We start from the raw sequence: 14562 nt of genomic DNA, 5'->3' as shown, positions 1-14562 counted from the left end.
TTTTTTTAATAAAAAGAAAATGAAAAGACATTTTCATTTTCTAATTGGGAAAGATATATGCAAAACATATCTAACAAACGACTTGTATCTAGACTACATAAAGAACTCTAAAAACTCAATAATAAAATAAAAGAACCCCATTTTAAAAATGGGTAAAAGATCCAAAAAGAAACTTCACCAAAGAATATAGAGATGGCAGGTAAGCACGTAGAAAGATGCTCACTATCATCACTGGGGAAATGCGAATTTAAAGCAAAATGCGGCATGTGCACATACCTATTAGAATGGCTAATATCAAAAAAATTGAGACGATCAAGGGCTGACAAGGATACAGAACAAAAGCAACTCTCAGGCCAGGTGCAGTGGCTGCTCACACCTGTAATCCCAGCACTTTGGGGCAGGCGCATTACTTGAGGTCAGGAGCTCAAGACCAGCCTGGGCAACATGGCAAAACACCATCTCTACTAAAAACAAAAAAATTAGCTGGGCATGGTGCCACGTGCCTGTAGTCCCAGCTACTAAGGAGGCTGAGGTAGGAAGGCAGGAGAATTGCTTGAACCCAGGAGGTAGGTGACAGAGACAGACTCTGTCTCAAAAAAAAAAAAAAACAAAAAACAACTCTCATCACTGTTGATGGGAATGTGAAATGGTACAGGCACTGTGGAAAACAGCTGGGCAGTTTCTTAGCAGGTGAAACATACACTTACCATATGAGCCAGCAACCTCACTCCTCAGTTTTCACCCAGTGAACTAAAAATTTAGGTTCCCCAAAAAACCTACAGGTATATAATTATGGTAGCTTTATTCATAATTTGAAGAAACTGGAAACACCACAAACATCCTTCCACAGGTGAATGGGTAAGCACAGGAAAGAGGCAGAAAGTCCAGGAAAAGAAAAGGGCAGGACAAGGGAATTGGGGGAATGAGAGAGCTGCTCCATATTACAGTTACACACCTCTGTGTGTTTATCAAAACTCACATAATCATACAACAAAAGAGCAAACTTCCCTGTTTGTAAGTTATGTTTTTTTACAAAATTTAAAAAACTCGATGCTTTCTAAAATATGAGGACATAAGCTTCAATGTAAAATAAAATCAGATTAGATCAGCCATCAGATTAAACATAAGAAATAATACAGTTTATCTACTATTGAAAAGTTAATGAAAACAATATAAGTTGCTATCATTCTGTGGTATTATTATTTGAGTCCTTCTCAGAAACCATAAAAGGTAATGGCTTTGGTTTATAAACTACCAATACCCTTACCAGCCGGCAAAGCAACCAAGAGCCCTGTGATACTGGGATATTTTCTATTTACACCTAATACAGAATAAAGAATGTGACTGTGCTTAGAGAAGGATAAGAAGTGAGACAATCCAGGATCTTGTATTAGTTACGGGGAAATGCTCTGGCTCTAGTTCTTTAGAACTACACCAAGAGCTGCCAAGATTGAGTGGAAGAGATAAAAACCAATCTGGAGTAAATGGAAAGATTGTCACATCTAGTGTCTAACACATAGCCACGATTCTAAAAATAATACATATAAAATTCAGTCATTCACCTTAATAGAATTATCTCGTAGGCCACTGATAATTTTTTCATCATCGTACTGTAAACAGTAGACACCTTTACTATTTTCAGAGCGGCACTGAATCCTCTGCAAGTTGTGTCGTCCGCACCGCCAGTTAGATTCTATAGTCTAGGGGAAAAAGGAGACAAGAGATGAGTTTTTGTGAATCAACTTATTCTATTAGGTTTCAGACTTTGGCGTTGCTTCCAGAAACAGCATACCACCAATACCCCAATCTTGGTTTGCATAACTGTCTGTGGATAGGATCATGCTCTTTTCCAAGTAAGACATTAACCCAACAATGTTTTCTCTTAAACTTTCCCGGCCCATCTGGCAACTGTCATAGGATTTCCAATGAGTTTTGGATTGGGCTTGAAAAAACTGGCCTCGACAGAATTCAGTATGTTTAAAGAATGCCATTTGCACCCAAAACACGCAAATAAATAGTAACTCATTGGGTCGCTCCCTAATGCCAATTAAAAACCATCATTAAGCATATATTGACAATCTACATACCCAAACAAAGCATTGTCTTGATCACTGAGGAAAGATACTGAGCAACTACTATAAGCCAACTACATAGGAAGAATTTTATTTATCATTTTTAACCTTCCTAATGTTTCTGTAGAGTAAAAATGGTACACTTTAGCCCTGGATTCTTGTTCCTCTTATCATTCGTGCAACATTTGCTGAGATGTTAATATATTCCAGGTACCGTGCTAGGCACTGAGGATAAAAAGATCAACAGGAGACATACTGAATTTAGGGAGGCACCACTCCAATATCTAGGCCCATGGCGTCTGGAATAGATAGACACTAAACTAAGTTTATTTGGTTAAATGATCCATAATAACCTTGGAAGGAGGAAGTACTTATTATTTCCTTTTTACAAACAAGAAAACAGAGTTTAATTTGCCTGCAGCCACAAAATCAGTAATCAGACCAGCTGGAAATCACACTCAGTTCTTTCTGACTCTGAACCCATACTTTGCTACTAACATATTCAATACAAAACAGGATGGGCTTGCCTCTTGAGGCAGTGCACACAGAACGTAAGATCAGTAACAATTCCAAAAGTGCCAAATGAGTGATAAAAATTCTAAGCGCTGCAGGACTTAAGGGAGAAAATGAGCTCTATAGCCTGGACCACTGGGCCAAGTTTAGTGAAGAAGTAGGTCATACCCAGAGCACCAGAAGACCTAACCTCTGGGAGTAGATATAAGTGATTTTTAAGGCTCAAAAGATACAATGTCTCTACTAACTAAAGTCTGAATTCCTGATCCTTGAAATTAGGGGAAAATAGGGATTTCAATAACCTGTTATACTTCAGGATATAGTTTCTCTCTGAGTAGCTAATTATTTCTCTACAGCTAAAAGTCTAATTATCTGCTTTGTTGAAGAAAGGAGTACTTAATTACTGGCTCTACTGACATCTAACAAAGTATTTCTTCTTATTTTGAAGGTAGTATCCTTCTGTGTACTCTAAAATCTTAAAATTAACTGAAAGCTATGTGCCAGGCACTATGCTTTCCTAACACTATACCACTCACTTTATATGTTTTGTAGCTAATTTAATCGTAACTCTGAAGCAGGAATCATTGTTTGCATTTTATAGAAAAGGAAATGGAGGGTTGGAGATATCGATACACGTATACTTAAAAAGTGAGTATTTCTATAATTTGTGGCCCCAGAGCTTAGCAAGAGTCCTGGAAATACGGTATCTTCCCTTGAGGAGCTCCCATACACATCTGTGAGGGCAGCATGGCGTATTTCCAATGCCCAGGAGATGCAAGGACATGCCATGGAGATGCCAGGAGAGGGGAAATACTCATCTGTCCATCTGCCACCAAGTCAGAACTTCCTAGCCTGGGTCATCATCTCTAGTGACTTGGTAAAATATTAGACATACAAAAGCACACTTCAAAATAAAAAAAATAAAAAATAAAAAAACATAACCCAACCACCTCTGCTACCTCTATCAAAGTAGACAACGGATCTGTCCAGATAAGCAACTTTTTTACTTAAAAAGAGGTCCAGAATACAGGCATTTCTTAAGCAGAACTCAACGCATGGAATCATTTAGAGAAACAATGTATTTTTAGATCGTGATTGGGCCATCTCAGCATGCTGAGCACTCCAGGAAAATGCTGATTTAGTAGGCAGATGTACTGGTAACAAGTCTACTTTGTGGCCAGTGACTCCTGGCAGTGGTTACAAATGTTCACGTTATGCCCTCTGGGGGCCCACAGAGTTGCTACAGAATGTATGAGTTCATATGAACCCAAAGTATTACAAAGATGAATACATAATATGTTTTTACATATATGCCAGGTGTTACCAAGCTGTTCTTAGGTTTAAGAGGTATACAATTACTTTAAGATGACACTGAAGCAGTAAGTAGCTTTGTTTCGCTTTATATTTCAATGACTAGAAAAAGCACATTTACTATCGCATGAGAGTTTGAGGGGGAAACAATTATTTTAATTTAAAAGAGGAGGTGGGGGGAATCCCTATACCAAAAAGAATTTCCTACATGCTCTCCCACTACTCTAAAATGTTTCCTAGAAGTGGGTGATGTGGCTACAATCTTTAACTGTACCCAAAATCCTGAAGACGCAGCAGAGAAGACTGCACAGAGGAGCCAGGGTCCTCTGTACACACTCAGCCTGTGATACATCAGTCCCCTGAGATGTCTGGACAGAGGATGACAACAACAGTAAAGGCTGAGCTATACTCTCTATCCCCAACCCTCAAGTAAGAGCTAGGGAAGAGGACCTCACAAAAGCTCTGCTAGATACCAGATTTTCATTCTAAGTTGAACGGAAGTTAGCAAATGGCTTAGCTTCTCAACACTTACAAAAAGCCTACTTTTCTCGAATAAGTTTCTGCATTTTAAAAGAAATAGTTTGTCAACCAATTCCTGATGTGTCATTTTACAAAGTCCTGTTTTAGAAATCATCAGTTTCTTGAATCCCAAAGTGTAGCTTGTTTTGAAAAGCCGTGAAAGAGACACGGAGCCAGAGCAGGGAGTTGACTGCTTTGCTGCGCACCAACCCTGGGTAATTCCTCTTCTCAATTCCCCAGGCCACCTGCACAAAAAAGCAGCACTTCCTGTCAACTACACCAGCCTCAAAAACTACCCCCATGATGTCTGACGACCTCGACTTTTACCTGAATGCTTATAAGCCAGGTCTTTTTTTAGAAAAACTAGACCTTTAAAACTGGCAGGTAGCCCACTCTGGTAGAAAATACCTGGGTCAAGTAGCAACTTCGGCAAAGGACTTCCACTGCTGCAAAGATGGGAACAGTAATATCTACTCCCTCAAAACCACCGTTAAGGTTCAAATGAGATTATGTATGTAAGTTCTCATTATAGTGCCAGCAAAATGGTAGTTACGTTCTTCTTCCGTTGTTGAAAACGTTAACCAAAAAGAAAGTGGGCTACAACAACAAATACATAATTCTCACAAAGTTGCCAGAAATCGTCTCAGTGTAGGCTGATATTTAATGCTAATAAGCCTGAGCCTTCCCTAACCATTCCCAGGAAGAGGCTCAGCCTTCAAATGGAATCCAACTATTATCCTAATGCCAGCAGCAGGAATAGAGGTCATACACAGGTGCACCTCTTTAATTATGTGGATACCTATCATTTCACTTAGCCATCATGTGGTATGGCTACTGTAGAGGAATATTTCATGTTTTTGAGAACTTGTAAAATCCCCTTACCCTGCGCAAATTTTCAAAATACTGGGAAAGTAGCCATGATACACAGAGTATACAGCGGCATTTAAATTGGCAATAGAGTGAAAACAGATGTCTGAGTATGGAGGAATAACATTATTTTTAGAAGCCTAAACACAACTGGGTGGGTGGGCAAGTTTTGACATTTTCTGGTCAGGACAATGTTAATATCAGGTTTGCAAACCACAAAAAAAGCTCCCTGCTTTCCCTGAATAAAATGTGGCTTATTAAAAGGTGTGATACAACACACCATCATTTTCCCAGTGGTCTGTCCAAGAAGAGCACTTCAAAGGCTTCAATGCAATGAATGAAGAGAGGAAGAAGGTAGATTACTTGAAGGAGTTTGTCACTACTCAAATGGCAAAAGAGAAAAACCCAAGTTCAGAATACCAGAACTCTAGGGCTGCTATAACAACTCCCAACTCTCTGTTAATGGACACTTGGGGGCACGCTAGAGTGAAAGCAGCATGGACTTTGGAGTAAAAATCTCAGCTTTGACAATTTGAGGATTAAATTAAATCACTTGTAGCAAAGCATCTACAGTCAGCATTGATGGTAACAACAATAACAACAACAACTAAGACTCCAGACAGCAAAGGAGAATATGGCTGCTTCTTTTAGGAGTAAGCCTCAGGTTTTCTAGGAATTCCTTCTCAATTCAGAGGCCCTCTAAACCCTCTCTATGTGTGGCAAGAACACCCAGGCGAGATGAGCCTTTGCAGAAAGCTTACAATACATATTTATTCTCCCCAGACTCCATTTCTCACATCCTCATTTCCTGAATAACAGGAGTTGGCTGCACTAAGCCAGGTTCTCTATTTTCCCTTAAAATTAAGCCAATTTTTGGTGGGTCAATGTAGAAGGGCAGATTCAGAGATGAACATTTCCTTTCTGTTCATCAAAGCCAAATCTGGGAATGTACAGATTACAGGAGCCAGCACATAAGCCAAGCTGTCGAGGTGGAGGAAGAAGGAAAAAAAGAAAAAGGTGTTGTGAACTGGCAACCCTGCAAAGTATATGGGAAAAAACACAAGAGACTCTAAAGCTATGTACAAGCAACTGGGGAGAGAGGGGGACATAAAACAGCCACTTGACATTCCAAGTGTCATTTATCTTTCTGCAATGTGCTTAAAATCCTACTACTTTCACATAAGTGGACTAAAACAGGGCCCACTAATCAGATCTTAACTCATACCCTTTTTTCAATGAACAGTCAAGGACACTGAGTATTCGCACAATTAGAGAAGGAGGCAAACACCACCTTGAAATTCAGCAAGCATAAAACATGCCTCTTTCTCCCTCACTTCTTGAATTTTCCACTCTGAAAATGACAAACAACAACTCTCAGCCTGGATAGAGCTAGACAGACCTCAGTTAAAATCCCATCCCATCTCTTCTAGTTAACTATGCAGCAAGTCCTAAAACTTCTTTTAGTCTCAGTTTCCCCCTATTATAAAGATAATAACATGCACCTTGTAAGAATAAAAAACAGTAACCTATGTAAATCACCCAACACAGTTTGATATATGCAAGGACTTGAAGTGGGTATTTGTAATTATTATAGTCTGCTTGTGAGGATTTTGTACCAGCCATATGAACAGAGTCAAGCCCGTGAGAGTCTCTCATTTGATCCAGGATCACTGAAAGAACTCTCTACATATAACTCTCTATATTCTATTTTACTCTGGACAGAATGAAACACACTCCCAAAACAGGAATAAAAAAATCTATTTTGAGGTGGTAGCAGTGGTCTATTGTTAAAAACTCGTATTAAGGTAGAAGGGTATACGGTTGATCGCAGACTCAATTACCCACTAGCTGTGTGATCCTGACTAAACTGTTTAACCGTTTTAACCTTCTAAGGTTCCCTCAAATTTAAATAAGTATTTGGCCTACCTTTCAGGTTTTGTCCAAAATGTTAAAAGAGAAAATGCATTATAAAGTAGTTAACAAAGTATCTGGCATAAGTAAATGCTATTAGTGGTACATTACTTTTATGATTATTACTAGTAGTGCATATATCAAAGTATAAACATCATCGCTTATATTAAGAGGTCTAGCCCACAAAAATCTGGAGAAGACTTTCGTGGTCAACCAGTGGGTTTTTCCAAACCACACTTTAAGAACCACTGGGTAGACCACCATGATGTAGAGGTTGTGTCGCACAGGGTTTTCCCATAGAGCTGTTTCCTCTCACACCTGCCTCCCCTCCTACTTTAAAATATCATTTGAGCTTGAAGAAATGATGATGGCAGGTGGTGTCACATAGTGTCATGTCACAGAATACTGATTTCACATTGTCAATTATAAGAGCAGTCATCAGAATTCAATAAAATAATCTATGTCGCCACATCTTCAACCTGATCAGAGCTCTTTCAAGGTTCCTGTTCATAATTAACTTTAAACATCATTCTTTTAAACATCATTCTTTCCTTCTTTCCAAAGAATTTTTTTGATAAAATTATTCAAAGAAGTCTGGAGATAACTTTGTAAATAGTTGCCCCTCATCAAAGGAAAACAAAAAACAGAATGTAATGTAGTTTATAAGATGTGTACATAAGAAATGCCTTAGTACAACTACCTAGGGGTAAGCGACAGCCCCATCTCCCCTACGACACACACACATCAACCTAAGATTAAAGTTAACACCATGTCTCAGCCACTAGCCCTGCAGGGGCAACTTACTCTAAGTTTGGAACTGCCAATGGTCAATTAATTCTTAAACTTTATGATTTATCTAGTGAAAGTTTTTATTTAACCTCCTTAAAGGGTTGCTTATAATCGTTTCAGACAGCAGAATATTCAAGACAGTTTGTGTTTTAAACAATGATATTCCAGTCACATTCAGATTTACCATTAATGGAATGATTCCATTATTCACATCTGCCTGGAAGGGGGGAGGGGTCCGAAAAAGCACATGTTTCTCCCTTAATGAATTTTGGCACAAAAACTTTTATGTCTATCACCTGGGGGAGAGGATTACTTCACATTTGGGAAACTGAGTATAACTTTATGGGTGATATTGCATCGCCTAGCAAAGGCTAAACTTTTCTGCCAAGGAGGAAACAGTGAAGTAACCAAGACCTGCCAAGAACACATGTGAAAGAGTTAATGAGAAATGCCTGTGCATGTCTTTCCTGGTTCAAGGAAAAAGTCTAAATAGTAAAACTGAACTAATTAGAACACATGAACGATATCAAACATCTCCAGTGTTTCTCATCAAGTTTACAGAGTTTTACTGGTCTGGTGAAGTTACGCTCAAATCCAAAACGGTCCAGAAGCATAATCTGCCCTATAAATCCACCTAACTGTTGCTTAGAATGATATCTGCATCATTTTTATGAAAAACTATGAGTAATGTACAGAGAAAACTTGGAATGTGCCTTCTCTAGTTCTCTAGAGATGGCTCAAAAATATAAAACGATGCTTACTTTAAAAAATGGGGCCAGGGATTTTGGAAAATTTATCAGATTAGAATAAAAAGATGATTTTAGATTAAGGCTTGAATTAACTGGCAGCCTTGCAGAAGCATTTCATGTTTTAGAAAAGTTAGATATTCTTTGCAAAAGACATTATCTTTTCTGAAGAAGAGCTGCAGATTATATACATCATGACACATTTACTCCAAAAGCTCAACTTTTAAAAAAAATTATTAGTTCTACGATTTTAGAACAAAAGAACACTCTAAGGCAACATAAAAAGTCGAGAACAAGACACTAAGAGCCCATAAAACAGATAGATCATAAAGTTACCTCTATATCCTGGATAATCTTTGGGTATAATGACCTATAAAATGAATTTGGAGGGCCATCTGTGGGTCTGTTTTTAAACAGGTACTGATCCCTGGCAAATAAAAACAAACAGATGTTACATTTTTGCACATAAAAGGGTGAATTTTATCTAAACATGGTGCTGACAAAGATATATCTTTCATGTCTTTTAACTTGCATTGAGCTTTAACTGTTCAAAAGCAGGATTTCTGACAAATTTACATGTTAGAGACAAGTTTAGCTCAATTCACAGCTCTCTAACACAATCCTGATCTTCTGTTTTCTGAGTACTAATATATAACAATCTAGCCTTTTATTCCATAGAGTTTAATAAAAAGCACTACACTGTGAAACATCTAACTTAGTACACATCAAACTTCCTCCCGTAAGGAAAATACAGCTCTGACCCTCACTCATAAGGAAAATACAGCCCTATATGCACCTCTTTCTGTAGCTCTCTCTGTGCTAACTGGGCCATACAGCATAGAGCTAGCTATAAAGCTGCATCAGAGTTGTGAGTTTTCTCTGAAAAATCCTATCACTATTACTTCCTCTACCAGAAGTAATAACAAACAGGAAAGTGGCACTACCTGACTTCCTCTTATTTTTGTCGTATCTATATTTTGGTAATGGTATCATCACCTAAGCAAAACGTGAAGGAAAAGGCATAAACACGTAGCTTTGAAAAGCCAAATCCCATTCAAACTATATAATACAGTTAATAAAGGAAATACACATTTCAGAGGGAGAAATTTTAACAGCTTTAACTTTTTCTTTCAACTTTTGATCACTCATTTTCCCCCCTTTTTAAAAATAAGCCAGCACATTTGCAAGTAAAATTGCACTTTTGACTAATCAAGTTGACTCTGTCAATGAAATCTTTTCAAGGGAACAAGCAACCCAAGTACTTACCACCCTCTTCTTTCTGAAAGTCCTTTCCATAGGGGATCAGTGCGTACCATTCGTTCAATCAGCTTCTTCCAAAGCATTCCTTCTGAGATCACTCGCTGCCATTCTTTACATACCAGCTCTGCTGCACACAGAGACCTGGCATCCAGGTACGAAAGAATGTTTTCTGCTATGTGATCTAAGCCTTGCTCTACAAAACAGAAAAGGGAATGAAGGAATGGGAAGAGAGATAGAAAAGAACCAGCCATCATTTCCTTAAAGATAAGAGGAATAAAGAAATCCTGAAGTATTTTAGTAATATCAAAAGTTGTACAGATACTCAAATCCATGAGTACATAAACATACACACTTCTTTTTGGTTCTGATTTTTTACGATAAACAATTAACAGCAACTCTTCTCTGTGTGTAAAAGCTGACCTTGGACAGTTCTGTATTTGTCAAATATTACGATAAAAGACTTCATTTTCTTTTATATAACTCTCACAGCCCTCCTGTGGGGCAATGATGCCCCAAATTTTACAGATGAAGTACAGAGAGGTAAAGAACCCAAGATTTTACACTCCAAGACTGGAACTCAGATTTCTTGCTTCAAAGTTTGTGTTCATTCCCATCTTATTCACTGTCTCTCATAACAAATCATATTCCCATTAATCCATACCCGGTGTAAATCCCCGGGAGGTCAGAAGACAAACAAGGTAAAACACCGACTCATCTTGAAAAACTTACGAAAAGTTAAATGGCAATCCGATAATTAAAGTCGATTGTGCTTAAATGTGTTTCTGTCAATCTTTTCATCTTTTGTGAGTATCCATTTTCTGTTCCTAAACGGATGGGGACAATCTTCAAAAGCAATAGCCCCATGTCTACAAATCCTAGAATCTTAGAGGTTATTGGCTTCAACCTCCCACACGATACAAGGATACTCTCAAAGAAAACCACTCCCAGCCTCTGCCTGACATTCACAATGGGAAGATGATCAACACGGCCACCACTATTGCCACCTGTAAACCCCCATCCTGTGGCAGTAAGCATGTCTTCTGTAGTTGCAAGAAATAAAGCTTATCCCCAAGCTTATTCTGTGCAGGGATGAGAACACAGAACATATCATCAGAAAATTCCCATTTCAAGTCCCAGGTTCACCACTTACTAGTTCTATGACATGAAACAAACACTGAAACATCCCTGTGCCTTGAATTTTTGCGCCTTAACATACAAAATGCTAACCACCAGTAACAACTGTCTTTTCTCACACTGTCAGAATCAAATTCAACAGTTTTACAAAAACATTTTATAGACAATAAAGCACTCTACAAAGTTAATATCTGTTCCTTTTCTCAAAATAATTAGAAGTAGTATAATAGCACTAAACTTGGTTGTTGAAAGGCCAGATGTAGGTAAATTATTAAACTTTCAGAGTCTCAGTTTCCTCATCCGTATAAGATTATAATAATCTCTACTTGATTCTGAAAATATCAAAACGAGATGATGCACGAAAAATGCTTTACAAACTAAAGTTTCTTCAACTCTAAGAATGATTATTATTACACCATTGGTTATAATTTCCAGGTCCTTCATATACTAAAATTGTCTTACTCTGGATTAGATCAAAGACCCAAGCTATGGTCTAAGAATAAAGACTACACTGGGACCACTGTCCTTTCCTGCGTGTCATTTATATTACAGTTAATGTGATCAAAGGCTGCACTGACTTCCTCTGACAGTCATATCACAGAAGATGCCTAACATGGCAGTACGTTAGAATAAAATCCCAGGCCTCTCCCCCCAAAACACCTATTAAAACAATGTCCCCTAATGCTCTATTTGTACAGTTAGTTGGAAAGGCAGGGGCAGCTTTGTACAGTTTATATTTATCCTTACTATAATTCACCTTCAAAGCTTTGTCTGACCCATCCATTTCAGTCTCTAGAATTCTGATTTTTGTCACATCCAGAAGAGTGGGTATTCCACACCAGACCTGCATGATGGGCTAAAGTACTAAGGCAAACATGTTAAACCGTGTTGGCAAACATGTTAAATGGGTCAGAACCAAGGACAGCACCCATGACACTAGCTATTAGTAGCTATTATTATAATATTTTCCTCCAAGCTAACACTGATGCACTCATCAATATGCCCAGGGCACCCACACTGAGCCATCCGGTCTGCAGTCATCTATATGTGCCACTGCCCAGCCCATATCTCTCTATTCTGTCCTCAGGTATTTGGAAAAACCGGCCTATGATGATTCATTCTTCAGACCTACCTACTAGCCTGGTAACTTTATCCAAAAAGGAAATAAGGTGAATTTGGTATGGCTGCTTTCATGTTCCCGTGCTGGGGTTTGCTACATGAAGTTGTATTGAAATTTTTCACTTACATGTTGACACTAGCTGCTTGGTATCCCTTTTAAACATATCTAGTTCACATTCATTATAGAAAATCTATAAAGTGTAGATGAGCAAAATTTTTTACATCTCTAAACCCCATTTCCCAGAGATGGGAACAACTTTTCACATTCTGTATACATCCTTCTAGGTTTACACAACCATACACAATCTTTTCAGAGGCTGATTAGCCTTTGAAACTCATCTAAGAATTCTGCTAAAGTACAACATCTAATTTCATAGCTAAATCCCCCCAAAACACCTTCTCCAGTTCTTAAAACCAGGAATTCTGTTCATCAGTCATCTCTGGTGCTATCATGCAAGACTACCACGTGCAACTGTACAAGCTGTACAGGGCACAACCGTACCCAATAGTTCTGCATACTGGTTTTCAATTACTTCACAATGTTCTACAACTTGAAAAATCACAACCACAGGTTTTGCCACTATCCAGACATACAATGTATTTAGGCCTATTTGTTTATACGAGCTATGTGATTCCTAAATATCTTCACATCTTTTCAAATACAACTTTGCTAACCTTTCCTTTAAAGCCATTACTCTTGGGTTGGGGGGGCAGAATTAGGTTAATGGGAGTGAAAATACGTTGTTTCTTTCTATTATCACTACAGTATCTATTCTAAGCACATTATTCCTTCATTCGTTATAATCTTGCTCCAAATAGTTAATTATTTTGTTTTCAACTCTTTCAATTTACTTCAACATTTTGGCCAATTTTACATTATTTGGGGTTTGGTCCTCTTGGTACCATTCTCAAAGGTTTCACAGGGACTCACTCTACCACCCAAGTTGGAGTACAGTGGCACAATCATGGTTCACTGCCACCTCAAACTCCTGGGTTCAAGCAATCCTCCCACCTCAACCTCCCAAGTAACTAGGACTACAGTCACATGCCCCCACACCCAGCTAATTTTTTTTATCATTTGTAGAGATGACATCTCACTATGTTGCCCAGGATGGTCTCAAAACTCCTGGGCTCAAGCAATCCTCCTGCCTTGGCCTTCAAAGAGCTGAGATTACAGGCGTGAGCCACTGCACCTGGCCGCCTTTCTTCAATCTTCTATGTTTACTTAAAATCAGGGAAATCCAAGGATAATCACACGGGGTTCTACTTGTGCCTCTCCATCACTAGGATTGACAAATTAATCAGAATTTCAAACTGCAGAATCTGTCAGTCCTCTAAACATTTTCATTCAGTCTCTAGCCGTGGACTAACAGACTTGGCTCTTTCAATCTTTCGAATGCTGGGGTACTTATCTATCTTCCTTTTCTGGTTTCTGCACTTAATATCAGAACACAGCTAATTACAGCATCTCACTCTGTCGCCCAGGCTGAAGTGCAGTGACATGATCATGGCTTATTACAGCCTTGACCTTCCAAAATCAAGTGATCCTCCTGCCTCAGCCTCCCTAGTAGCTGGGACTACAAGTGTACATTACCATGCCAGGCAAATTAAAAAAAAAAAAAATTTTTTTAGTAGAGACAGGGTCTCACTATGTTGCCCAGGCTAAGAACATAGCCACTTTTAAAGGTTTATATTATTTCACATCATTAACCCCAAATCCTCCCAAATGGTTATAAACACATCTCTAATTAATTCCCCTCTAGAATCCTCTGCTCTCTGAAAGGTGAAACAAACAGCAAGACAAGGATGCATTAGGGGCTGCATAGTGGCTCACACCTGTAATCCCAGAACTTTGGGAGGCCAAGATGGGCAGATCGCTTGAGTCCAGGAGTTTGAGGCTGGTCTGGCCAACAAGGCAAAACTCCATCTCTACTAAATATACAAAGATTAGCTATAGTGGTACACGCCTGTAATCCCAGCTACTTGGGAGGATGAGGTATGAGAATCACTTGAACCTAGGAGATGGAGGTTGCAGTAAGTGGAGATCACGCCACTGCACTCTAGCCTGGGTGACAGTGCAAGACTCTGTCTTTTAAAAACAATGTAAAAAATAAAAAGAATGCATTAGGTACTTGCCTTTTCAAACCTCAAAGGCTGCAACATCCCCATCATCCGTGATGGGAAAGCAGCACCCAAACCTTCCACCTATCTGGGGGGGTCTATGAGTCTGTGTGGTTGTATCTGACTCAACTCAGGGTTACTGATTTTTAAAACAACAGCAACAAAAAAATATTCCCCCAATCTTCTCCTGACCTACTAAA

General features: G+C 38.7%; 1 protein-coding gene across 4 annotated transcripts in view; it reads right to left on the bottom strand.

The window, feature by feature from the left end:
* FBXW11 (F-box and WD repeat domain containing 11) overlaps positions 1 to 14562 on the bottom strand; it is a 140088-nt gene that overhangs the window by 26043 nt on the left and 99483 nt on the right. For all 4 annotated transcript variants that reach the window (XM_011987708.1, XM_011987709.1, XM_011987710.1 and 1 more), the window contains 3 exons: positions 9995 to 10181; positions 9065 to 9155; positions 1563 to 1700 (listed from right to left, as the gene is read on the bottom strand). In XM_011987708.1, coding sequence (XP_011843098.1) covers positions 1563 to 1700; positions 9065 to 9155; positions 9995 to 10181 — 416 coding nt within the window. The remainder of the gene's footprint in view (positions 1 to 1562; positions 1701 to 9064; positions 9156 to 9994; positions 10182 to 14562) is intronic.

The sequence above is a fragment of the Mandrillus leucophaeus genome, unplaced genomic scaffold (genome assembly GCF_000951045.1).
Source record: "Mandrillus leucophaeus isolate KB7577 unplaced genomic scaffold, Mleu.le_1.0 Scaffold314, whole genome shotgun sequence".
Classification (NCBI taxonomy): Eukaryota; Metazoa; Chordata; class Mammalia; order Primates; family Cercopithecidae; genus Mandrillus; species Mandrillus leucophaeus.
The sequence above is the reverse complement of the archived record's forward strand: the minus strand, read 5'-3'. Positions and strand labels throughout refer to the sequence as shown.